Source organism: Calypte anna, chromosome 3 (assembly GCF_003957555.1).
Source record: "Calypte anna isolate BGI_N300 chromosome 3, bCalAnn1_v1.p, whole genome shotgun sequence".
NCBI classification, from domain to species: Eukaryota; Metazoa; Chordata; class Aves; order Apodiformes; family Trochilidae; genus Calypte; species Calypte anna.
In genome coordinates this window covers 58,264,179-58,290,413 of record NC_044246.1, presented here as the reverse complement: position 1 = coordinate 58,290,413, position 26,235 = coordinate 58,264,179, and the positions used below count along the sequence as shown (strand labels likewise).

Here is a 26,235-nt window from a genome sequence, read left to right as displayed (position 1 = left end):
ACAGGAGATAAGGTAATAAGAGGTGACTAATAGGCGATTACCAATATAATTAGACTTGCTTGGTTTGTAACTGTATGTTAAGGGAATCTTTTAAGAGTTTCTTTCTGCTTTTAGGAAACAGTCTTGTAACACTGCTTTGTCACCTCTTCAATGTGCATGGACTTATTCACCATTTCCAGTTAGATATGGTTACATTACACCGGTTTTTAGGTAAGTTCTCACCATAAAGACATCTTTCAATGCAGTTTACAGCTTAAGTAGGGCATCAAAGAAAGTCTGACTTGATCTGTCTACCTATGTAAATCACGATGTTGTTGCAAACATTTCAGTAAAAAATTCCTGTGCTATATATTAGTACTCAGGTACTTGTTTCAGTATTTACTAAGTCAATGGAGGGAATTCAAAGGGCTCTGCATTGGGCTGAAGCATCCCAGCACCACAAGTACACTGATGATGTGAAAAAAAGTATGCCATGCAGAGCTGTGGCAGCTGAGTAGGCCCACCCAGACAGACAGACACAGCAGAACCTACCCATGCACAGTACAATTGTGGTGCAGTGTCATTATTTTAGTGACTAATACACTACTGAGACCCAGGGCACTTAAAAGCTTATGTGCAAAATTTAACAAATTATATCATGCTGTCTGCACTGAATAGTGTTGATGAAAGCCCCTGCTGCTGTTACTGCCAACAGAAATATTAGCCCCATGCTGTCAGTGAACCAAAAGAAGAAACTGGCCAAAATCAGTTACTTTTTGCATCATATTTTGAATGCAGCCGAATGCCAGTTTCTTAGCCTGTCAGAATTTCAGAGGCAAGGTCTCTTCTTTAAGGCAGCATAATTGTCACTTCTGGGAAGCATTCTTGTAGTGTGAAGGCAAACAAAATCTCCCTGCCATTTCTGACTCCTGTGGACGGCCATGAAGTGGACGCTCGGATAATTGGAGTGAGCAGTGGTCAGGGTTTAAAGGATTACCCACTGTAACTTGAGATGCTTGTGGAGCTGGTAACAAACAGAAAGCCAGGACTTCCTCTGGTGTTCCTCATGAAATTTGCCCATTACCTTTCTCCTTGATTAATTTGATGGTATTCAGCAAAGTGATGCACAGCTTGCACTGTTCATATGGCGTAGCCACAAGACCAGCTAATGGTGCAGACACTGCACTAGGATGAGTGTGAGGCACACACCTCCATGATTTTCTGTTCAAGTGAAAGCTGAGAGTTACAAGGTTGTTGCTCCATTTTCCAGCTGGATCAGTTCCAGTCCTGCACACTGAAACAAGAGGGACTGGTATTTTAACATGGACATATAGACATGACTGAAATTAGCACAGAAGATTTTGCTCTGAATATCCCAATGCTTTATCTTGTGATTCTCTGTCTGAAGGATATAAGAATGCCTTTGACCATTGCTAGTCCCTCTAATAACAGATGGTGCCAGGATATCAGGGCCTCACCTCCTGCCACTGTAAAGGAGGCCTGGACTGCCTTACGGACGTTACTCCCCTGTGACAGCAGCGTAAATAATTACACTCCATTGTGAGTGAATTCACCTCTCTTCCTTATTTTTTTTACTTCTGAATGAGAGCCTTCACTAAGGCAAGAAAGTTGATTTATGTAGTAGACCAGGTATATCCCCTTGGGCCTCATAAATCCTTTCATGCATTTTTTTCTTCAAAGGTATCCCAATAAGAGCACCAGTCTAAGTAAGAGTCTAAGCAAGCAACAGGTATTTGAAGAAACTCCTTAGGCAGCTGACTATAAAACCTCAAATTGTGTTTTAAATCCAGTTCCCACTTGTGGCCATGGCAGTCAGAGACAAAAGGATCTTTATTTTCTCTTTTGGTTCCCAGTTATGGTTCAAGAAGATTACCATAGCCAGAACCCGTACCACAATGCGGTCCATGCTGCTGATGTCACACAAGCTATGCACTGCTATCTGAGGGAGCCCAAGGTAATGACAGCCTTTCACACTAATGATTCTTTCAGATAATTTTCAATTTTTTTTTACCCCAGGATTGAAAAAAAAACCCAACAAAAACAAATGAACAAAAAATATTTTTAGATAGCAGAAAATCAGATTTCAGAAGTCAGCAATAAGGCAGCAGATGAGTCAAATATAGATTACATACACCTGAAACAAGTGTCTGGACTCACCATTCATCATGCAGACAAACATATTAAAGTGCTGACATATGAGTTCCACCAAGTTTTGCTGTGACCATGTGCACCAGCCATCTGCAAGTGGCTGCAGCCTTCCCAGGAGAGCCATCAGAAGGGAGTGTGTGCCCATGCCCATGGGCATAAGCCTCTCAAATTGATATTTCATAATACTGAATCTGGCAGGGCAACACCAGGCAAGAGGAAATCATTCCCTTTGACTGTGTCTGCTGCTAGGGTGTCTTCCCCACATGTGAGCAGCAGCTTTGGACTGCTGCAGCCCCAGCCCTTACAACATGAGATTGCTGTAGGTGTTACTGGAAGGCACTGTAATACTGTAATGCTGAGCCACAGTGTATGAATATAACTCATCTTTCCTGGCTTCACTTAAATGAAGTGCTAGTGAATTTGCTAGGATTAGCAAATTGTGAGGCCAGAATATTGTAATGGCAAGTGAGGAGAGGAGCAGGCCCTAGCTTTCCTCTATTTCCATCTCTTGCAAGATCTGCGAGTCCCTGCAGTCAGAAAGTGCAGAGGGCACCCAATATCCAGAATCTGTATCACACTGCTCTTCAGTCCTTATGACAGATGCTTCTTTCAGCTCACAGGCCTGTGCTCTATACAGCCTCACCAGGCTGGTAAAATCACCTTACAGTCAGAAAGAGAAAATGCTAAGACTTCAGGTTTTTTCCCAGTGATTACAAAATTTGCTTCTGAATGATAAGCTGATAGCAGAAAAAAAATCTGTGCGGGTTTTCAGGTTTGAATGTCTGAAGTTTGAGAAGTAAATTATATTCCCTAATACATTACCTGTATTTGAACTGAGACATATCTAATAGCCAAGTCTAAAGCTTCAAAAGTTTATAAATTCTGCATTTTAAAGCACAGTGCTGTAATGGAAAAACAAAGCCTGATGTACTGGTACTAGTAAATACTGTGCGAAGCAGAACCCCTACCATGTGTGCTAACGTATGCCATCCTGATAGTCTACTTACTTATTTTGTAAACCTGAATCTTTTAGACTAAGCTCAAGCACTTCTAGGGCAACCATCCTCGTATTGGCGTAAACTGTAGAGAGAGAAGTACAAACTGTCATCATGAAGTACACAGACTGAGATTTTTATAGATGTTTGTTCAACAGCCACCTTAAAAACGCTGTTCAAAAAATTTATCTTTATATTTGTGTACTGTCCTTCAAAACAGAGCAATGCCATGATAGCTGATGCATTTAGTTGCCAAAATTAAAAAAAAAAAAAAAAGTGTTTACTCTTTATGGTCTTCTTGTGATTAACATGTCTGATTCAGCTTGCCAACTTCCTCACCCCATCGGACATCATGCTTGGACTGCTAGCTGCTGCAGCTCATGACGTGGATCATCCAGGGGTCAACCAGCCCTTTCTGATCAAAACTAAACATCACCTTGCCAGCCTGTACCAGGTGAGACTGATCACTGAGTTGATGGTATGTAAAATGGTGTCAAGGAGGGTCTGAGCAATTTGCAGTGAAATTTCATGCCAAAAATCTGACTGGGGGGAGATGCTGATCACATCAACCTGCAATTTAAAGTCTGGACAAGTTCAGTGAAGCTCCTCACTGGGTTTCTCTTCTTACAACAAAGATGATACACAAGAGAAAGGAGGTGGAAATGTCAGATTTTGTTGAGGCCATTTAAGTCACATTAGTTGCCTGGTTTATTTCTTCTGTAGATCATCTGGGGTAAGGAAATGTGGGTAGGAGATAAAAAATTGCAGAGACTCAATTTTTACTTCATCTTCCTTCTCCAACCAAGAAAGCAGCAGGCATCCTCTGAATTGGCACTGCATTAAAAGGAACTTTATCTTCATGTGGCTCCAGAAAAATTAAGCACTTAATGAACACTACAATTTAAAATATAAAGTAGAAGATAGAGGGAAGCAAGGAAAATGTTGTAGATATGTACCCAAATATGCCTAGAGATACAAAGAAAGAAGTTAAAACAGCCACTGTAGGTCACAGCACTGTCTGCCTAGACCAGTATCCTGTTTCTAAGAGCAGTGAATAAAAGATCTCAGAGAGAAACATAAGCATGGAATAAGTACCAAGTTGTCCTTCACCTGGTAAATGTCCCAGCTCTGGCAAAGAGTAGTAGAAGACTTCCTGAAACAAAAACACAGCCCCTCTTGTTCAGTAACTATCAATCAAACTATCTGGATCTGATTTCTGTGCTCCTTTCATTATGTATTTGTACTTTTGGTCCATGGCAATCACTGCAGCTCTGGATTTTATCTACAACTGTCCTGTGTGTATAATGCCTGTATAATACCTGATTTTATATGCATATTTCTACTCCTTACATGATACTTATTTATTTAGGCCACAGCAATGCTGCAGATCAAATCAAATCCCATAACTGCTGTAACGTTGCTGAAAATCAAATGCCATAGTTCATAGCTAATACATGGAGATGGTAGTTGGTAGCCTACAGAAGAGTCAACTTCAGCCTTTGTATTAACGTATCAGCAGCAGAATATCCCAAGTTAAAAATTATTCCAAGTGAAGAAGTTTCAGCAGGAGCTAAGTACCTTTCTACATATTCTTAGCAAATCAGGAGTTGCCATACCCATACTTTTGTGGTGTGTTTTGCTCCAGTCTTTTCTAAATGTCAGGGAAGATTAGTGAGGGAGAAAAGCCAGAGGACTAAGCTGAGGGGCTTTGGAAAGGTTGTGTTAAGGAAACTTTGAACAGCAGTGGGGAGAACCATTCCACAAAAACACTGGCCCTAGGAAAAATTATAAACAACTCCTTCTCAAATTAATAATGGGAAACAGTAATATATAATTAAGTTGAAAATTCAGGCTAATCTGAAAGGACTGTAGCTAAAATAAAATACTACTGTCTCAAAGACATGATTTCTGCTCAGCTTACTGGCTTGAATATGCTTTCAGATTTTGGTTAGACAATACAGCAATTGCAGTCTTTCAAGAGCAAGTGTGAGTTTTAAGTATCCTGTTTAGGGATGCACACTGGCAAGTCTCACTCATATTATTTTAGCAGAAATTGATCCCAGATTGTTTCCAAAGATTTGAATAGCAAACAGTACATGAATGCCAATAAAAGTAACAATGATGGAAAAAAGGTTTTGGTGAAAAAATTTTTGGTCAGAAATTTAGATTCAGTGACTAGTCTTTAAAACAATAAAATATTTTCTTCTCAAGATTATTACCTTACCATGTGCTTGAAACTAAAACAAAAAACTTCTAGTGCTTTTGATTTTTAAATGGCAGAGCTACAGAACTGCTGAGACTAATTGGAAAAACAAGCAAACAAAACTTTTAACATAGTTGGCAGTCATCTTCTACTGAGGCAGTAGTAACTGAGGCTTAGGGTTACCTGCCCATGGCATCTTCTTGGTTTTGATTGTTTGTAAATTTAAATTAGAACTTTACATTTGAATAGTATGGAAAAGAGAAATTTTGCAAAATGAGGTCAGTGACTGTTTGACAAAAGATGCAAAATACTTGACAGGTTTTGAAGGGCATGTTTGAGCAGAATCATGTTTCAGGAAGATAGGTGTCATCACCAAAGAGTTTAGAACTTTCAACATTAATTTTCAAATTGGATTCCTATTTTGTAAGGCAAGATTTTTAAATTTTTTTCTGTAGTCTTTACTAGTGCATGTGGGGCACCATAATTTTCCACAAAAATAGAAGTGTCTTGTTCAAGTTTCTATGATTGAGTGTGAAATGTGACAGGAGGGACCTAGAGGTCACTTAGGCACCTTGTTACATGATGCAGACTTTGCTTCTAGCTTTCATGGCTATTAAAATGAATAAAGAAGTTTTATTCTTGCTTGATACTATTTTTCTTAGGTCACTTTAGCTTTAAAAATCACAAATAATTCAAATTCTAGTTGATACATTTGGCTTCTCCAACATTATTTCTGTTTCTTTATACTGAAAGCAGCATACAATTCAAGGTGGCTCACAATCCTGCCTTGTATTTATCCAAAACTCCACATCAAGCCTTCTGGAAACAGTCATACTGCTTAGTTTTAAAAAAGAAAAGAAACTGCATGTTACTGAAAAATGTTCAAAGGCTTTGGTAAGAAAACAAAACTTGATATACATATTTTTTATAACTTCACTAACAGAGAGTTTATCTGTCTTTGTCTTCATGGGTTTTTTTGTCTTTAGACATCTCTTAAATAAAGAGTAATAGTTTAGAATTCTGCAATGATCATGTACAACATCTGTAGTATAAAACAGGCTTCAGAAATCTATGAAATAATGCTCTACAACTTGATTACAGATGCATATTAAATAGAAATAGGAAAATATATTGTGCCTGTGTCAAGTACAGTGGTTTGAATGGCTCAGAGAAAGTCACAGATTGGAGATTTGGTGACAGTCTAAGTGTTAAACCAAGTTTTTTTCTTCACAGTCCTTCAGTCTGTGCTACAGCCACCCAGTAGTTTAAGGCAGAGGCTTCTGAGCACGCAGCCTCTAGAACAAGTCTCTGGTACTCAGCTTTTAGGAACATAAAACTTAGGGGAAGTAAGTTCTCAGGAGGTCAAAACTGAGAACTCGGCTCTGCAAGGCAGCACACAGACTTCTCCCTGCAGGAGTTATCTTCCCACAAGCCAAGACAATCCTATGGCTCATGGCAATTAGCCTTAATAAGGCAATGGAGTGTTCCTGGGTGGAATAGCTGACTCTACTCAGCTTCAGGGCTTCTGCCTGCTTGCAATGAACAGCAGAGTTGTATGACTTCATGATCTGTTGTCACTTTTTAACTTGACCTTTCCTTTTCCCTCCTCCATGGGCTTGAATTGCAGGCAGCTAAGGTAGTGCAGCTGCTTATCTTTAAGTTCTCCCTAGAGCAGAACTTACAGAAGCTGAAATGCCTTGGGATGGATATCTGAGGGGTTGTTTTTTTTCCTTTGAGTAACTATTAGTTGGATGCAAGAGGGTTCTTAGATACCTACACACTCAGTCCTGTTCTGGCTGGCGTTCAGCATGGCCAAAGAGCAACAAGCAACTGCATCCATGGAGTGGAATTCCCTGGTTTTTAGATGGGTGCTGCTGAAGCAGTTTTTTCCATCATGTAATGCTGCCATGCTGGAGGGGACAGGGGAACACAGGGTGATCTGAGTGGCATCTCCCCAGCTGGGATGTGTCAAGGATACAGTCAGACCAGGGTGGCAAAAACTGTGCACACAAGCATTGCCTTAAACAAATGCTTTGCCTTCCCAAAAGTCAAAGGTGACAGTCAGGCAGGGTTTGTCTAATTTACCTCAGGATAAGAAGATGGCAGCCAGATGTGGGGTGATTGTTAGGAGCAGGATTCAGCTCTGAGATGAGGGAGGTAAAAGAAGAAAAAAAAAAGAAAAAAAAATTCTTATGACCTATTACATACCCTTGTTTTTCTTGGTCAGAGTGCAATTGCATAAGTCCATCTTGATGTATTTAGGCAAAAGGAGAAGAGGGGTATTTAAGTTGGCTAATGAACAGAATTGCTGTCAAAAGCAATTTAGATATTGCATAGCAGATCCTGAGTTCTGAGTCTGTCAGCTCTTCCAAGGGTAAGGACTTAGTCTTGGCATGACTGGAAAGTCTTGGTGTTGGTTTTCTTTTGTTTTCTGGTTGTTGGGTTGGCTTCCTCCTTACCCCCAGTATCCATGATTTCAATTAGGGAAACAAACAAGCACTGAAGTAATATATCAGTGAATGTGTAAATTCAAATGCAACAGAACTTACTGCAGAAAAATATTGTCAAAGGAAATCAGCCCAGTTTGCACTCTGTCCCTTGCACTAATTTTGAGCATGAAATTGCAAGAAGAATACAGACAAGATGATCAAAATGCAAACTGGATCTTGGTTACTGGCAATGCTTTGTGTTTTAGCAGTCACTAGATATGACAGGATTACAGAGGATGAGGAGAAGCCATAAGGAGAAAACTATTCAGTTCCCCTTGGAGAAGTGGAAGCTTTTTGTCACATCCAGCAGGAAAGGCAGCACTAAACCAGCTACACACCTCCTACACCTCAGAGCTGTGGGACTGTGCAGAGGGGAGCTGGAGAGAGGGATTCAGGCTGTAGTTTCCCAGCTGGCAGTGACAGGGTAGAGTCCTTGCTCTGCTGCCTGCTCAAAAGGTTTGGATTCATTTGGGTTCTTTATAATCCAGTGCTTGTCCACTGCAGAAGCCATAAACTGCCCAAAGCAGGGATCAGATGCCATGGTTCCCTTAAGAGTGTCCCTATTGCTAGGTGACAGTCATCTCAATTCACACTGTGCACATTGCTGTGGATAACTGAGGGCTGGCATTCACTGGAAGAGTGCTCCCCTGGGCTGCTTCTGTGCAGCAAGCAGATGCTTTTGTGAATTAGAAGAATTGCATTAGAGGTTTCCAAACAAGTGATGTTTCTGAGGCATTAAGTGGTAGAAAGTACTCTGTGAATTGAATGAATGATGACTGGCAAATGCATTGTGTGTTATGATAGTAATATAAAGTCATCAGACACAAGATACCCAATTAGCTGTAATTTACAAACAACCTAGAAGGCTGGGTTTTGTTCCCTACGAATTTTTTCCAACCTAAATTTGGTTCCACTTAGTTGGAAACAAACAAACAAAAAGGACTTAAAATTTGTTGCAGATTAAGTTGCTGAAGCCTGCAGATGCTCCGTGATGATGATACTCCTCCTGCCTTCACTGAGCAGCTGCAGGCAGCTTCCAGTTCTCTGACTTCAAAGGAAATTCAGAAGTTTAGCTTTCTTTTTCTTGTCCATTCTGCACCAAACTGTAGAATCTGAGAAATCAACCTGGGATCAGTAGGAGGTAAAGATATGATTTTGCACTCATGCTTTAATTCTTTTCTTAATAAATCTGTTAGAATGCAAGCTACCTTCCATTCAGATGAGATTAGTTTCTCTGTTCACAGCAGGGCTCAAAAGCTGTAGAACAGGAATCTAGGGCTGGCCTTAGCCAGGACACTTAGAAGCACAAGGCCCTTAACTCCAGAAATCCAGACCAATTACTCAGTCCAAAAGGCGGTGAAAAAGTGCACCTTTTAGGCTCATGTTACAGCACTTCCACCCAGATCTTAGCAACATGTGATACCTCAAATCTGTATTTGCACCACGAATACCTGCCTAATCCTTGAATTTTCTCCTTTTATTCCTCCCTAGAATGTTTCAGTGCTAGAAAACCATCACTGGAGATCCACGATAGGCATGCTCCGGGAGTCACGGCTCCTCGCCCATCTGCCCAAGGAGGTGACGTAAGTGTCCGCTGGAGGAAATGAATCACTGAAACCACTCCCTGGCTCCCAACACTCCTCCTGAAAGGAGACTGGCAAAAAGGCCCAGGCTTCGGTGCAGGCTGAACTTCCTCCCCTCTCTTGGTGCCAGTATGAAGTCAAGAGAATGCAGTAGAAGTATTTTTCTGAGACTTTGCTGCTTCTCTAGCATAGGAACGGCCGCTGCCAGCACCAGGAACACTGGGAGTCCCAGCAGGAATGGACCTTTTCAGATCCATTGTTGGCAGTTTTCATTTTACATAGCACCAACCAAATATGAAAAGATTTAGTGATGAAAAGCATGAATTAGAGAGCAAAATGGAGGGATTGCTCAAATAGCATTGAGACTGCTCAGCACTTTTACAGCTGACTGAGGAGGTGTGGTTCAGTCTTGCTGATCTTTTTGGGTCATGAAAAAAAAATAGAAACACAAAAAAAACCCCAGCACCTTGATGTTAACTTGTTACCTGCTGATTTTGTGCAATGTTACTCCTGCCGAGGAATGGAGATTGAGTCAATGCACAGCCTGCAACACTGTTTTAATCATAGGTGATCTTACCAAGAAGATAAACAAATTATCTGTAGGCAATAAGCTCCATATACCTCTAGAAATCCCTCGTATCAAACCAACAGCTTCAGTTGTACTTTAAAGCACTTGAGTCCAGTCCTTTACAACATCAACTTCAAAGTTGCAGTATTCACCACCCAGCTCTGAGCAGGTGAAGCAAGATGTGAAAATTTTTCTAGATGCACCATGCTGTTGTTTAGTGTTTTTTTACTTTCCTAGCACTTTTTGAAAAGCTTCTGAAACCACCTACACCAGTAAGCATTTTCCTTCCACATTATCTGTTCTTCCTGAACCCCTTCAGACAGCTAGAACAGTTGTACCCTTGAAAATCCAGCAGAGGCTGACCAAACAGATCAGACTTGATCCATAAAGAAAGGGAAAGCTTTATGCTAGCTATCATACCTAGCAGGTTGTTTTAATCTATTTATGTTCAGTGGTTCCATGACTGAACCTCTTTTATTTTCCTTAACTGCAGCCAGGACATCGAGCAGCAGTTGGGTTCCCTGATCTTGGCAACAGACATCAACAGGCAGAATGAGTTTTTGATCCGTCTGAAATCCCACCTTGACAACCAGGATTTGAGGCTGGAAGATGCTCAAGACAGACATTTTATGCTTCAGGTAACTTAAAAAAATATTTTTCCACTTTTGTTTCTTTAGTAATTTTTCAAGTCACAATACTTCCCAGGTTGTTGGAATAGCATAATATAGTGTGCCTGGACATCAGCATCTCCTTACCTACCATCACCATGAACACTTTCCTTCTGCCTCCTGGCAAGTATAAATTGCCTCTGGTATTCCCTTATGAAATTTCCTTGAGTTTAAAAGCTGTGGATGCAACAGATACAGGAGAATGTAAAATGCTGAAAAAATAAGATAAGATATTAATTTTCTTTCCAGACCACTGCTTCTCTTGCTGGCTAATGCTTCAATTATAGTCTCTCTTCTGGCAAAAGTCGTTTCACTGAGGTTATTTCCTAGTACCATGCAGGAGAGCCCCCTTGTTGGCATTCATTCCAAGACAGCCTAACATCAGGTGCCCAAGTCCCATTCCTGTGACCGATGTGGCAGAGACAGCTGTTGCCATGGCAGCAGGTGCTTCTCTAGTGGATCTGCCCAGCTAATGAGGAAACCATGGCTTTATTTTAAATTCAAATAGCTTCACATTGGTTCTTCCAGCTAAGCTGCAGTAATTAGCAGGCTCTTCAGAATAAACCTCTGCCTATTAAAGCATTATTATGATTAAAGTAGCTATATATACATGCTTCTCTAGAGAAATGACTTTAATTTAACCCTAAAATGCATAAAGGAGATTCAGTACTCGTCAGTCATAAACATCTACGTGTTACCACTTTGTCAAGGTTACAGGAAAGGTGGAAGTTTCAAGGAAAGAATTGCTGATCTGTTAATTCTTCCCACTCCAGAAGGGTGAGAAATGTAGGAATCTGCCTGCCTCTCCTCCATCAAACATGGTCTTCTGTCAGATTCCTGCATGGACCGTGGAGGGCAGGGTGATGAGTTTATCATATTTCTGGGCAGATTAGGCAAGAAAGCTGTGCAAATGCCAAAGGCAGAGGGATTACAGATTGTGGCTATGGCAAAAAGTTTCTTAAGCGTTTTCATGAAAGATAGGAAGTAGGACACAGACATGGTGACTTTACTTACCTGGTGGACTAATTGTGGAAGAAATGAAAGGAAAAATGACAAGAGATCTTGATTGATTGGGTTAAGTTAAAGAATGTTTGAAAGGTCCTTTTAAATAGACAGTACCATCAAGGCTACTCAATTTAATCCAGAGAGAGAAGTGACTTGTAGACTTCACTCTTCCAGTTTACAGGTCTGAATTTTTCCTCTTGGGTGCCAGCATGATTTCTGACCTCTCTCTGGCTAACTGACTGTGTTCAATCTGTGAAGAAATGAGGCACATGACATCTTGTTCCAAGGCAGTGAGACAGACAGACTATTACATGGTTTACTTTTCTGGAGCAGTTACTTGATTTCAAAAACCTCTTGCCCTCCTGTACTCTTTCCCCTGCAAAGCACTTTAAAGGTACTAGTTAACTAAGTGAAACCAAGCCAGGGGCAGTGCAGAGGGCCCTGTGCTTAGCTTTGTAAACAAAAATGTGCAGACATTAAGATGAAGTGTAACTAACATGAAATGCAAGGTCAGTCACCGAGACCGCAGGGAAATTATGCCCAAATAGATCAGCTTGGCTCTTGCCTTTCTTGTCATCAGCCATGGATGGTGAGCCAGGCAGTCAGCAAGAGCCAGCATGAGGCTTTTGTTGGCTTATTCCTTGCAAGGAATATCCAGAAGACTTCGCAGTCTTGGAAACTGGCCCTCCTCTTGTTCTCACTACAGTAAAGCAGGGGGCTGAATGAAAGTTTTCTTTGTATCTTAAATGAACACTCTTTCCTCAAAAGGCAAGTCTGAGTCTCTAAAAGGTGGTCTTAACCCTTTCCAACATTGCTGGTGAGGCCTGAGCGTTTCATGACTGCAGATTTCCTGCTGAGCCACTGCAACTTCTTTTCTCACTGCTACTTTTCTCCTTTCCCTTCAGATTGCACTCAAGTGCGCTGACATCTGCAACCCCTGCAGGCTCTGGGAGCTCAGCAAGCAGTGGAGCGAGCGGGTCTGCGAGGAGTTCTACCGGCAAGGTCAGCCCCTTCACACCTGCCCATCTCCTTGCACCCTGGCTTTCTAACCTTCTCACAGGGTGAGAAAGAGGCAGCATTCAGCCTACCCAGTTTGCCCCGAAATCTCCCTCAAGAGTGAGCTGCTGAAGAGATACTCTGCCTCATTTGAGAAGCGGGAAGGGATGTAAGAGCAGCAACTATTTCTGTGCCCTCCCTCCTGCTTGTTCCTCCCAGGCAGGAGGGAGGGTTCTGCTGTGCCTCAGTGCTTGGAACTCGGCTGGAGAGCCCACAGATGGATTCTTCTCTGAGAACCTCCAGTCAGCCATAGCTCTTCTGTGCTGGAACAGCTCCAGGGCTATGCTGCACCAAAACCCTACCGCTATCTGCTGCCTTTTATTTCGCTTTTCATGCTCCCACTGTAGCTCCAATGGGAGCCTTACCCTTGCTGGTTCCCCAATATGACACATTCTTCTCTGCACAAATGCAGAGAAAGGGTTCAAGCGCAGTTCCCAGCACGCCAAGCTCTTCCAGTGCTGTTGAAAAGGCCAAAGCAGGCAAGCCAAAGCTCAGCCAGAACTTATTGCAAGTGTTTTCAAACCCCTGCAGAGAATGCAGTCAGGCAGGGTTGTGTTTTTTTTTTAAACACAGTAATTACACCATTTGGCTCTATCTGCATAGGCAAGGTCATGCTGTGCTACAACACAGGGTGCAGCAGAGTTTAATCACTGCTAAATTCTTTGTTTGGAGCATCCTGAGAGCTGAAGGCAAGTAGTAGAAACACTGGAAGAGCACACAATGAAGTTCTGAATTAATTTCAAATTCTGCACTACAGAAGTTAAGCCACATTCAAGCTGGTAACTTGTACGTTTAGTCCCTAACAAGGATAAATAGAACATGAAGTTTATTTTCAGCCAGTGTCAGCTTAAGGTGGTGAAATGTCTGACTTTGGTGATTTTGAAGGGACATCAAGGTAGGTGCCAGATGCAGGTTTATTCATCCAGATGTATAGTCAAGGCATATATAATCAATACCCAGAGCATGAGGATCCTACTTGTGTGATGCCTCACTTTCAGTGTATTGAGGAACCATGCTGAGAAAGACAGCACTCAGCCCATATAAACAAGCTTTTTCACAAAGACTCAAGATTGTAGCAAGTATAATACCTAAACTATACCTCTGAAAGGGGACACCAGAGCATATGAGACCAGCTAAAAATATAACAGGGAGAAAAAGAGTGTTTCATGTAGGAGAACATACAGAAACTGTGGTCTCACTGTCAGTGGTGGCTGTGTAATCCTGGTAAGTCATGCATAAAACAATATTAAATAGCATGCACTTAGTTACCATTTTCACTTTAAGATGTTATTGTAGATCTCTCTACCCCCTTAACACAATGCTGGGACTTGAAGCTTTTTTTCTGTCATTAAGCTTTATATCTGAAACCCATAGCTCTCATGTTCTGATTTTTAACTATAGATAAGGCAGATTAGTACCATTAGTACCACCTTTAATCTTTCTTCTGGAAGGCATACAAAGTTTCAGTTGTTCTTTGTATCTAACATTTCCAATGCCATTTTATTAGAGACTCACAACCTGATTTTCCAGTCATCTGGTGCATTTACACTATGTCTATTAGAAGAAAACAATGTACAACTTGGGTACATGTTTCAGGGAGCATCAGATGCCTACAGCAGGTCCTAACACAAACCTTTCCTCACAAAAAATACTTTAATTTGCTCTCAGATGTTTTAAAATTCAATTAGGAGCACAGGGTAAGTAATGCAGCTTGATTTGTTTATATAAAACTGTCATTGGCAAGAAACAAGTTTCAAGAAAATAGCTAATGTTTAAGTAACATTAATTATCCATTTATCTGGTGAGGTTTTAAAATTACTTGGAAGGTTTTCCTCAGCATGAAAGTTCTCAACAACTAAGTCATCCAGTTATTTTTATAGCAACTTGAAACACAAGAAAGTTGACCATCACTTAAGTTCTTACCATGCAAAGGAAAATCTTTGTCAAAAAAAAATTCTTTGTCCAAAATTTGTCAAAAAAAAATCAATTAATTGACTTGTCAATGACAAGATGTTGATATACTTTGAGATAGACAGTTGGTGTTGGGATGGTGGTTGGACTTGCTGATCTTAGAGGTTTTTTCTTTTCCAATCTTAATGAGTCAATGATTCTAATATGCTTTAAAAATTAAGGTCTCCAGAACACATAAGCGCTCAGAATTAATGTTCATTCAAAAGTCACCTTTACCTAGAGAGATATTTTGTGGTACACATGTCCAAAAAAATGAAGGTATTTAGACATTTAACATGATAATCAGTGATGCAGGATTCCAGCTGCTCAAATGCACACAGTTGCAGTCTCTGTGAGGGTCTGACATGGGTATGGAGAAGAGGTAAAAGTGGTAGGAATATATTTATTTTTTTATATTATTTTACTTTTTTTCTTGCAGGTGACCTGGAACAAAAATTTGAACTGGAAATTAGCCCCCTTTGTAATCAGCAGAAGGATACAGTACCAAGCATACAGATTGGTAAGTATTAGTTTCATTCTCTTCTCTCTATGTTTATCTCAGAATGGCACAAGCTGAAAGATAAAATTTTTCTTTTTTTTCCACAACCCAGTTGTTCTAACAGTAAAAAACTGTCAGTACCATAAAAGTCACTATTCAAATTATAAATAAAAATGTTCAAAAGGAAATGTATCCAAGCCAAATATTCAATAAAAGACAAAGGAGTCATTGCAAAGAGAAAAAAGGGGTCATTCTAATATCTGCAGAAAAGAACCACAGCCAACACATGGGAGCACACACCAGCTACTTCCTAGTCTGAAATCTTCTCAGAGAAGGACACGGTCTCTCACAGATTTTACTGTTATACACAAACAGGAGCCACATCTTGTCATGTGGGCTGATCAAAAGCTGTGCATTTCAAGAAGAGTTGGTGGCTGTGTGAGGGTTTATTTTCATCTCTCTTCAGGGTTTTTGCCACTAATATTGCTGTATTCTCTCAAGAGACTCCATGGGGCGGTAAATGAATTTTTTCCTCACCTGCTGTCCTTTGCCTGTCTCCCTCCCCAGGGTTCATGACTTACATCGTGGAGCCCCTCTTTGAGAGGTGGGCCCAGTTTACAGGTGATACTCCCCTGTCTGCAAATATGCTAAACCATCTCAGGAGGAACAAGGCCAAGTGGAGGAGTTTGCTTCACAAGCAACACAGCAGTAATAGGAGCAATGACCACTCAGGTCAAGTGACTGGCAGCCAAGAAAAGACTTTAAATGAAGAAGAGACTCCTTAGTGGCAGCTTTGCACTTCTTTTCCATATAGCACTGCTATCTTCGTCTTGATCACAGCAGCAAACAAAATCCCGGGGAGCCAAGAGCCTGTTGTTAAGAGGATGGAAAGGGAAGAAATGGCAAAGCAACAGCTGTAAGAGTCCTCATGCATAAGCCCACAGTTCTGCTGGGTGGCTTTCTGGATCTCCTTCACGTTCCTCTCCCCGCTCTTCATTCTGCGCATGCCTGGTGCCATTTGTCACTTCTGATAAAGAACTGCCTGAATGCAGGGTCCCAGTCAGCACCACTGGAGCTGGGCTGGTTGTGGCTGCTGTGGAGCAGGGAGGATTACTGAGAGAAGAGGAGAGACAGAGGCAGTCCTGGCTATATATTCATTTACCACAAGTCATTCTGTGACATGTGTATATAGGCCCAGAGCACCGTACGCTTTCCAGGCTGGCAGCTGGGCTGCACATGAAACCAGCGGCATCTTCAGCATCCAGAGGACACTGGCTGTGTGAGACAGTGCTCAGAGAGAGGGCAGAGAGAGGCTGGTTATTTTAGTAATTAAAACAAAAACCTTTTTAACTTTTGTATTCTGTGCACTAAACAGCAGATCCATAAACCTTGGACTGAAGTTACTCTCCATATAGGCAACGCCAGTGTAACAAGGCTCACTTTGGTAATCATTTTTATGCCACTTTGGATAAAAGACTGGCATCTTCTCATTGCAAAGAACAGCGTTCCCTCACAGACTAAAGGGGAGGTGTTGTACAGCCTAAACCTTTAAAACACGAACAGATCTATCTTTTGAGTACTGTTTCAAGTAACGTGTTTATATTCCTACGTGTACATTTTCTGTAAATACAGAGCGCTACTGATTCCCATGCCAAAATACTGGAGTACTGTGGGATTGCTACCTGTAAAAACATTGGCACTGTGAACAGAATACTGTTAGTTTTAATACAAGAGAAAGCATTTGTAAATATGGTATAGAGTTTATTAATATACACCATTGTTTGTGGATAAAAGCCTTAACTTTTAGCATCCGCCATCTTCTGATAGCTGCCAAAATCATATGATCACAAAATATGGTTCTGAACTGCCTTTCCACTATCCAAGGTGTGTCAAAGGTCATAAAGGAATGAAGTCTGTCAGGATAACTTCTTGAAAACTTCAAACACATTCCATATGGGTCCATGTTGTTAATCCATGGTACCTTGCACATTCGGTCTAGGCAAATGCTTCACAGAGCCTGAAGTTCAAAAAAAAAACAAAAACAAAAACAAAACCAAACCAAAAACTAAAACCCACAGCAAATCAACATAATTTGACAGTTCAACCCGATTACCATTTATTCAAGAGTGTGAATTTTTATTAAATAGCTTAGTGATCTGCAAAGCACGACATTCTAATAGTTCTGGAGTCCAGTTTTCTTGAGTGATGTTGCAGTGTAGCTGATTTTTTTTCCCCACATTCCCTCCTTAAGTAGCCATCATCAACATGCATTTGTATTTTTCTTTTCAATAAATAAATAAATAAATATATACATCAACTGACTTTTAGATCAGTTTCACTCAATGAAGGAAAAAAAAAAAAACGCATTGCAGTCAGACTATTAGGGAAAATCTAGCATGATAGCTGAGGAATTTTCTACAGTCTTGTGTTTGTGAAAGATACATGGCCTTACATGTGCCATGAACAGCCTCAGTTCAGATAGTCTTTACAAACCTTTACTTAAGCTTCCATCATTTCAGTGAGATTGTATTCTAGAACACTCCTGCATTGCACCAAAGTGATTGTCCACTTGTCTACCCCCCTAAAAATTAATTGCATTCAGGTAAAAAGTAGTGTTGTTGTAAACCCACAGGACATCAAACCTTGTAAGCTGTTTTTCCAAAAGAAAATGTTTAGATATGAATATCTTGGAGAGGCCAACGAAGAAAGAGCTATTCAAGTCAAGAGAAAGATATATTTACTTATAAAGTGCAAGGAGAGTTATAATAGAATTTTTCTCACATGAAATTGATTTTATTAAGCAAAGTGTTCATGCTCATAAGGTAAACAATGTGTTTAAAGGCTAAGAAAAATCTTAAGTTTTAGTAAAGGATGTTTTACTCTACTAATTAATGGGACATGCATCTTCAGAGAAGGAGATTGAAACCCAGTGAAGTAGGAAGGTGGAAATCACTATGAAGACACAAAGCATCCTGAAAATGGTGTTTTGATTTTCCTCTACTATTTTGTAAGCTGCAAGCTGTTGTAGTAGAATAAAATTATTTCTAACTAGAGGACAGAAATGTCTTTTTAACCACCTGATGAGGGGGGCAGGAACATCACCACTTTGCAGCTTTTTATGTGTATCTTTCCTGCTCCTGACAGATTTAGGACAATCATTAGAACATTATGTGAGCAGTGCAAAGTGCTGCTTAGAAGCACTTAAGTAAAAAAAAAAAAAAAAAAGGGGGGGGGAGGGGTATAATTTCCCTTGTTTTGTTTTTTTACTAAGAAATGGAAGCCATTTTCCACCTAGTTCAAAGAATTTTTTTAAAATATTCTGAACTCTGCTTAAACAAACCTAGTGCCTAGCAGCATAAAAAGCTTTTGACAGATACATTCTTGAGCTGTTCGAGGAGCTTCAAGAAAATAAGTTCAACAGGAAAGCTTAGCTACAAATCAAATTCTGTTATAGCTACAATAAAACCAAGACCTTTTCTGTAATTAAAGCCTACAAGGCCCATTACAAGTCTGCTCTTAACCATGCTAAAACTTTTCAGTTTTAAGAAGCTGCTCCTAAAACAACAACGAAACCACCAAACAAGGCTTGAAATAGGTTCAGGGTGCCTCCAGAAATGCTTCCCTACTCAAGAGCCAAACTCATTACAAAAGATTGGGTCTGGGTTAGTTTGCCTCAGGTGCCCTAGACAAAAGTGTCCTGAAAAGTTAGGCTCTCGCTGCCAGATCCATTGAGGCCTCTAATGCACAATGCTACCATTTGATTTCCTGCAGGAAAAGTCAACCTTTATCTGCTACAGCCAACCCAACAGCACCAGTGCTCTGTATATGTGGTTGGGATAGACACTTGGTATGACCTCGTTTGGAGAACAGAAAAGTTCTGTCCAGGATTTCTGCCCAGAATGCCACCAGAATGCCAGACGTGCAGACTAGAACAACATCTATGCAGATAATGCAGATTTTTATCTTGCTAGCCTTATTGGCCATTTTACAGAAAGCCCTTGTAACTTATTTTACTTTCTTATTAGGCCAGAGCAGCTAAAAGATACTAAAGTTTTAAAACCAAGTTATGTTTTTAATATAAGTAAAGAAGTAGGAGCTTAAAACACTTTTACAGTCCAGAAATAAAGATCATTTTATTAAAACCTAGTTTCTTTCAGTGCACATTTCATACCATCAAAAAGGCAAATTCTGTATAAATAACAATAATAATAATAATAATATGGTGATAAGTGAAACTTTTAGGCTGGTTAAAATAATGCATATCTATGCATTTTTCATTAAGCAAAGTTTTTACCTTTCTTTGGGTTTTTAAGCATCAAGGTTTCAGCCCGAAGACAAAGGGGGGGGGGAAAAATTTGCTATTTAAAAATGTGTTCCTCTGAAATAGAGAAAGAGGAGCAGCTGAGACTAAGTAGAATCTTTGAAGAAAAAACAAAATAAAACAAAACATATAATCTGCAGTTGTATTTAACCTAATCTAAAACATGGTCAATTATTGTTGTATAAACTTGGTTTCTATAAAGAAAATCAAACTCTCCCCAAATGATCAGTCAGAAGGCTGCTACCACAGTCAATGAGATAAGCCCATTTTTACACTGCATAGCTATCTCATCTGCTTTTCCAATTGGCAGTTGAAATTTCTATTAAAAGTTTAAAAAAAAACTGTCATCATTCATACAAGCCCTTCCAAATGGACTCCCCTTGGACAGGAGAAACACTGAAGTAGTTAAAATGTTATTTTTCTGATATCAGCCATAATTTTAAGTCACTCAGCTGAGTTGTCCATGAAGTACTCTCATTCCCCTCCTGATATCACCATGCCTTGCTATTGACCTACAAAAATCAATACTTAAATACAAATTAAGGTGCTGCAAATAAAAAAAAGCCACCCCCAAAACAAAAACTCAAGGTAAGCTTCATGAATATTTATCCAAATTACTTTGATTGGTGCAAACTATTCTTCTATTACTTGTTTCTATAATCCAACCAGTATTTTAGGTACATACACTTTTAAGTGCTGAGCATAAGTTTGACTTGGATGTAAAATATATTCTGCTTATCTTTGAATTCAAGATTGTATATGTCATGTTTATTGTAAAGCATTTTATATATACATATTCACATATCTTATACAACTCTATGGGCCAAACACTGGTCCCCCACCAACTTCACTGGGACCAAGACTCAGCCCCCATATGTGCGTAAATATGCCATATGCATCATTCTGAAAGGAAGCACTAGATTGTGTGAAAATGCTGTGACTGCTATGCAGTGATGCCAAGAGACTTAACTGTATCTTTTTTAACATACTGCTGTAAGTATTCGTCATGTCAAAGAATGACAACTAATAAAAAAAATAATAAAAAAAAAAAAGAATAAAGTGTTGAAGTTCTTTGATAGGGCCAGTTGATGATAGGGCCAGTTGATTGAAAGGATCTCCTTAGTTTACAGATTGCATTCCAGTTTGACAAGGCAGCAAAAGTCCTGCTGCATCCATCCTCCCCCTGCCTCTCTGTCCATACCAACAAAATACTCACATTCCTACTGCACTGCTTCTGAGAAGAGCTTTTCTCTAAATTTACCCATAGCATTGCTTCAGTTCAAGTATTGTATCTTGTTCCTCCTTCGTGTCATCAGTCACTGTTAATCTGTTTTCTCATTTCTCAGCTGCATACCGTGTGCAACATGACAGAGGCTTGTAAAGTTGAACTGAAAACGAGGGAAGTATTGACTTTCTACACTGATAAATATTTATAAGTGAGAAAATACCTGTCATTGCTGCTGGACTTCTGCCACTGCAGGGACTCTTCTTGAATTTGGTACATTTTAAAGCTAGATTCTGTGTGTACCTCAGTCTTCAGAAACAACACCTAAGTTTGTGCACAGCCAATGCTAAATTCAAGTGACTATAAGAACAGGGAATAGATTTGGTTTCAGTGTTACTTGGCTAGCATTTTAAAGTCACTTTCTTAACATACACAAAACACTTTTCAGAATCGTAACAGAGTGCTTTCATGTCTTCCCTGGATGCAAGGTGAATTGCAGAATGGATTCTAGGTTCACAGAGATCTGTTTTATACGGTTGGAGTTGTGATGGTTTCTCCAGGAGAAGTTTTAAAACAGTCATCGCTGGATAAGCCACTCATAATTTCCCAAATTTAATTTAGCAGTGTTATTTTCAGCTAAGTTAATACATGTTCCTACTCTACACAGGCTCTATCTATATGGGTGCTAATATTTAATGGTTCAAGCAAATAATGTTGAGTAGTGTGTTGAAAGGAATCACTGAACTTAACAATAAAAGAAAAATTAACAATATAGCAATATTTTTGTCCTGGCCAAAGACTTAATTGTGGTTTTAAAGATCAGGTGAAGAATCTGGGAAATAAAACTATTCATTAAGAAGCAATACAGTATGCATGTGACATTATCTAGGTAACAGACACAGCTTTCCTTAAAGGTGAGGAAGTCAGCATCTCTCCACTATCCAACACAGTCCAATCCTCTCACCTAACTAACATGGGCATAGTTACAAAATATGCTGGTTTTAGCAACAAGTCAGGCTTATGGTGTTCCCACTTATACACCTCTAGATCTTTCAGTGATGTTATGTTCCATACCATCTCAAACAGCTTTTTAGGGACAGACAGAATATAGAGAAGGGTTTAAATTAATTCTGCCAGTAATACAAATTGATCACTTTACTATATCCTAGGCTAGTTTGAGTCTCAGGAAGTTTTATTAGACATCAGATACAGATGCATCCCTATTGAATTTTGCTACCAGCAGCACCACTTCCTAGCAGCTACCTTGGGTGTCTACACAGGACCACAAAGACTTAAACTCACAAGGAAATGAGCATCACAATAGTAAATTAACTTCATGCCATACAATTTTATGACAATAGACTTTAGAGTGAAGAGCTGAATCCTATACCCAAAATATATTTAGGCCTAAATATATTAGGGTCTAAATATATTGTACTAGATCAGGAAGATGACCTTAGTTACATTGTAACTAAAATGGAATATCAGAATTCATACAAACAGAGATAAAAAGAAATTGTACTACACCTCCACCTCTCCTACCTATCCTGAAGATAAATTCTTTGCCATAATTTTCACACTAATCAGCCCTCTAGAAAGCACAAGTACCAGAGCAGGAAGTGGGGGGGAGGAAAAAATTAAAAAAAAGAAATATGGGGGGGAAAACTGTAGCCTCAATACAGACTGAAAGCTACTGTTTTCCCTGAGTCAAAACACAGGTAAAACAAAGTAAAGCAATACATGTGGAAGTTGCTGACACAAGAATACATTAGCTTTAACTACATACAAAAACTTAAAAGAACATTAACAGTTATATGAGCAAAAAGAAAATTCATGGTTACAAACAGCTCTTAGTAAAATAATCATCTTTGAGAAGAGATCCCATACGATGTAAATCAACATTTTGTTTAGAATGACACTTCCATGACCTACTCATGCAAGTCAGTAGCTGTTACATTCCAAATCCAGTTTTTACTCATATGTGCAGAGTATTCTTCTGAGCTTATATATGAAAAAAATATAGCTACCAAAAAGAAAAATCTAGAGCCACACCTACACGTGTATTTGGTGCCCAGCCTCATTTCTGTAGCAGGACCTACCAACATCTGGAATCAAACTTGGGCTTAGTCACTTCAGCCAATCAAAATACAAAGAAAACAAGAAGTACTGAACGTGGCAGATTCAGAGACATTCAACAAGAATTATATTGTCCCAAAGACCAGTTTTGTACCTGTCCTGTTTTGCAGCAGATAAATATATTTCAGTTAAAACTCTAGGTGGAGGAGTATGTGTGTGTCTGTATGTATATATATAAAATCATCAACTCAGAGACTGAAATACAAGTGGATTTATTTAACATTCACTCTTTTTGGTTTTTTTTTGGTGGGATGAAGTTCCATATATATGACAAGCACTTAGGGGACTGTGGCACTGCCCTCTATGGTACCTCTGCACAAGACATTTCACAATGTAGTAAAAAAGTCAACACCACCAGTTCTGCCATTACTGCAAGGAACATTAAGGAGTGGCCATTTGTTCTATGTGATTTGGAGTACCTTTTATCAACATTCAGGTCCAATTAAGATGTACACATGTGTAGGCTAATTGCCTCAGCTCCCACATTAGAGGGAAAGCTTTCTCAACACTGCTGCTACCTGAAAACTGCCAGTGTAAAGACAGAACATTAAACAAACTAAGAAGCATAATTAAATAAGTCAGAGGTGATGTTGGCCAGGTAATTTCAGCTACTCAAAACAGCTGACATTGGCAAATTGTATGCTTTAGGTTCATATAGGTGTGTACCAAAGTTCTAACATAGCAAATACACTTCAAACATTTACCTTCAATGTAGGTACAAAGATAATAAACAAACCAATTATATTACCTGGATGTAAGTGACTGAAGTGAAGAAATCTTGATAGCTGCATAGTCTACTTCCTTCTGCACTTAATCCTCACATTCCTCTATGCTCGCTGTATCAGGAGTCACCTCTGGAGATGACTAAAACAGATTACCAAGCCCCCATTTTCCTTTCTTAGATCTTACCCCCCCCCCCATGCAGACCTAATTACAGTCAGCTTCTTGAAGACACCAACTAGTCACAAGATTGGTATTTATTTGGTATGTTCCCAATCATATGCTACGTTCTTTAAAGAGCAGAGTGACTTACTCCTCACTCCTAAAAGAGAGGAGGAATTCTTCCTTCTCTGAGATGCTCTGTATTAGGGTGGAAGAGGTAAAGGTCAGAGACTGCAGGGTATTTCATATAAGGGAGCCATGGTAAGAAATTCACAGCTCGTTTAAAAATGCAGCAAGTAAATAAAATTCTTGTGAAGCTTTACTGTCACCAAGACATGAGGGGTCCTATGAGACTTTATCTGTAACTCAGCAAGGTACTGAGTTAAGTGGAAACAAGCACTCACATGCAATGACACAACAGGCAAAGGAACAGAAAGCAACCCCCTTTTTATGTTCTGGCTTCCTTGGTCATTCCTAGTTAAAACTATGGAGGTTTTATTCTAGCAAAACCAGATTTTTTATTTCAAGAGAGACATTTTTCTGAGGCTCAGGTCAGCTTCGATTCTTGTCATGCTTCTTATCAATTTATAACAAATCTGATTTTTTAAAAGGGATTTTTAGTTTCCTAGTCGTAAGGAATCACAGTTAAAAATACTACCATTAATGTTTGCGTAGGAAGGAATGTAGGAAAAGTGTCTGAACTTCAGCTGTCTTTTGCCAAATCCTTCATCTGCCCAAGACCTAAACATATCACAATATAACCCTGTGCTATAAACAGCCTTCATTTTCTTTCTGAAGTGTTCCACTACTTAGGCCTATATGTTTGAAGGTTTTGAAATATAAACCACATAACAAAATAATCTGGCATGTTGACCATTACCACCCAAGAATCACATTGCACATGAAATTCTGGCTAAAGGTGGAATTTATTAATTTTCATTGTGGGTACACTTTGAAGCACTCTAGTTCTATATGAGGGCCTCACAAGGGACACCAGTGCTGCTCCTACCACAAGTGTACACAATAGAAATAATTTAATAACAGGTCTATGTTACTTCAAAGCTCAAGAAGAAAACCACAGCAGATCCTGTAGAGAGCTAGATGTGAAAAAATGGCATTTAATTTAATTATAAAGTACCTAAACTTCTACAGTCTCATGGAAAAAGTGAATTAATCAGCTCTAAGTATCACATTAAAAAACTGCACGTCACTGGATTTTTTTGGGGTAGTTTACTCCTTCACCACTCCAACTGCAGTTCATACTTTCTGGTACCTCAGTGTTGTTAATTTAAAGGGAAAGCTTACATCACTCATCACTCTTGAGTTACTTGACAGCTTCAAACTTTGCCTGTGGGTGTTATATTGCTCTCAGGGACATCTTATATAATAATGCAGATGTCATTTTTCAGCTGACACAGCACATCTACAAACTTAAATTTTACTGAGTTCCAAGAAATTATGGAGTCTTCTTAAAGCCCTAAATATCAGCAAGGAGCTTGCACCATCAAGAAAAGCAGACTCCTCCCTCTGTGAAAGTAAAAGTACTTTTGAAATGTAAAAATAAAATAAATATCTTTAGTAAGAGCTAATCTCTTTGTTAGGTGGCCTATGATAAATACATAAGAAAATAAAAATACATCAAAACCTCTCTGCAGAAAATGTTGGGGGAAGAGAAGAAAGGCACCATTGTAAACGAGTCACTCAGCCAAGAAAAATATCTTAGAACCTTCATCTGATTCATATATCTGAGACCTAAACTTTTACTTCCAATAAGCCTAGATCACCTAGATATTCAGAAACAACAGTGTGGGTTTTGTTGGCTTGGTTTTTTTCCCTACACAGTTGGTTCGCTGTAGAAGTAGCTTAGGGTTCTACTTTTAAAGAACTAATAAATACAAGTCACCACTTCCCACAGTGGATGTTATGCTCATCACTGAAACACACTCTTAAATCACTCCAGTTTTCTCTTCCTGCTACTGGTTACTACTGTTTCTCTCTGTTAGAGAAAGGCTTAAAGTACCTTTTTTAATTCCATCTTCTTGTGTTCACAGACAGGTCACTGTGAACAGATTTTCTGGTTCTGAAAGAATATAGCAGCAAAACCTATAAATTCAAACAAAACCTTTTTATAGTTTTCTGAATGATTGTCCTAGAATGTACTCAGTTTCTGAAGACCCAGCATACTATGGCATTATTGTTATGGCTTTGGGCCATGATTTCCATCTTCATTATTTCTCATAGTGTAATTTCTGTGTTTAATTATGCACAAATTTTATCACTTATTTCCTTTCTAAAAATACTAAACTGCATTAACCTAGAACCATTCCCTATAGCCCTAGAAGAAATACCTCCTTTCATAGATTATCTGCCAGTTAATCAGTTCTATATCCATTTAATATATAACTTGTGGATAATATGAATGCTATATTTTAATTTACAGTGAACTACTACAGCTATTTTTGTCAAAGATGATTTAAAAGTGCTGTTTTCCAATAAAGACACATGAG

The 26,235-nt window shown here is 39.3% G+C and overlaps 1 protein-coding gene across 5 annotated transcripts in view; it reads left to right on the top strand.

The window, feature by feature from the left end:
• Positions 1–18,429, top strand: part of PDE7B (phosphodiesterase 7B) — a 170,935-nt gene extending 152,506 nt beyond the window's left edge. For all 5 annotated transcript variants that reach the window (XM_030446749.1, XM_030446752.1, XM_030446753.1 and 2 more), the window contains 8 exons: positions 115–210; positions 1,854–1,954; positions 3,466–3,597; positions 9,327–9,418; positions 10,480–10,624; positions 12,565–12,661; positions 15,105–15,185; positions 15,732–18,429. In XM_030446749.1, coding sequence (XP_030302609.1) covers positions 115–210; positions 1,854–1,954; positions 3,466–3,597; positions 9,327–9,418; positions 10,480–10,624; positions 12,565–12,661; positions 15,105–15,185; positions 15,732–15,949 — 962 coding nt within the window. In that variant the 3' untranslated portion in view covers positions 15,950–18,429. The remainder of the gene's footprint in view (positions 1–114; positions 211–1,853; positions 1,955–3,465; positions 3,598–9,326; positions 9,419–10,479; positions 10,625–12,564; positions 12,662–15,104; positions 15,186–15,731) is intronic.
• The last annotated feature ends 7,806 nt before the right edge of the window (positions 18,430–26,235 follow it).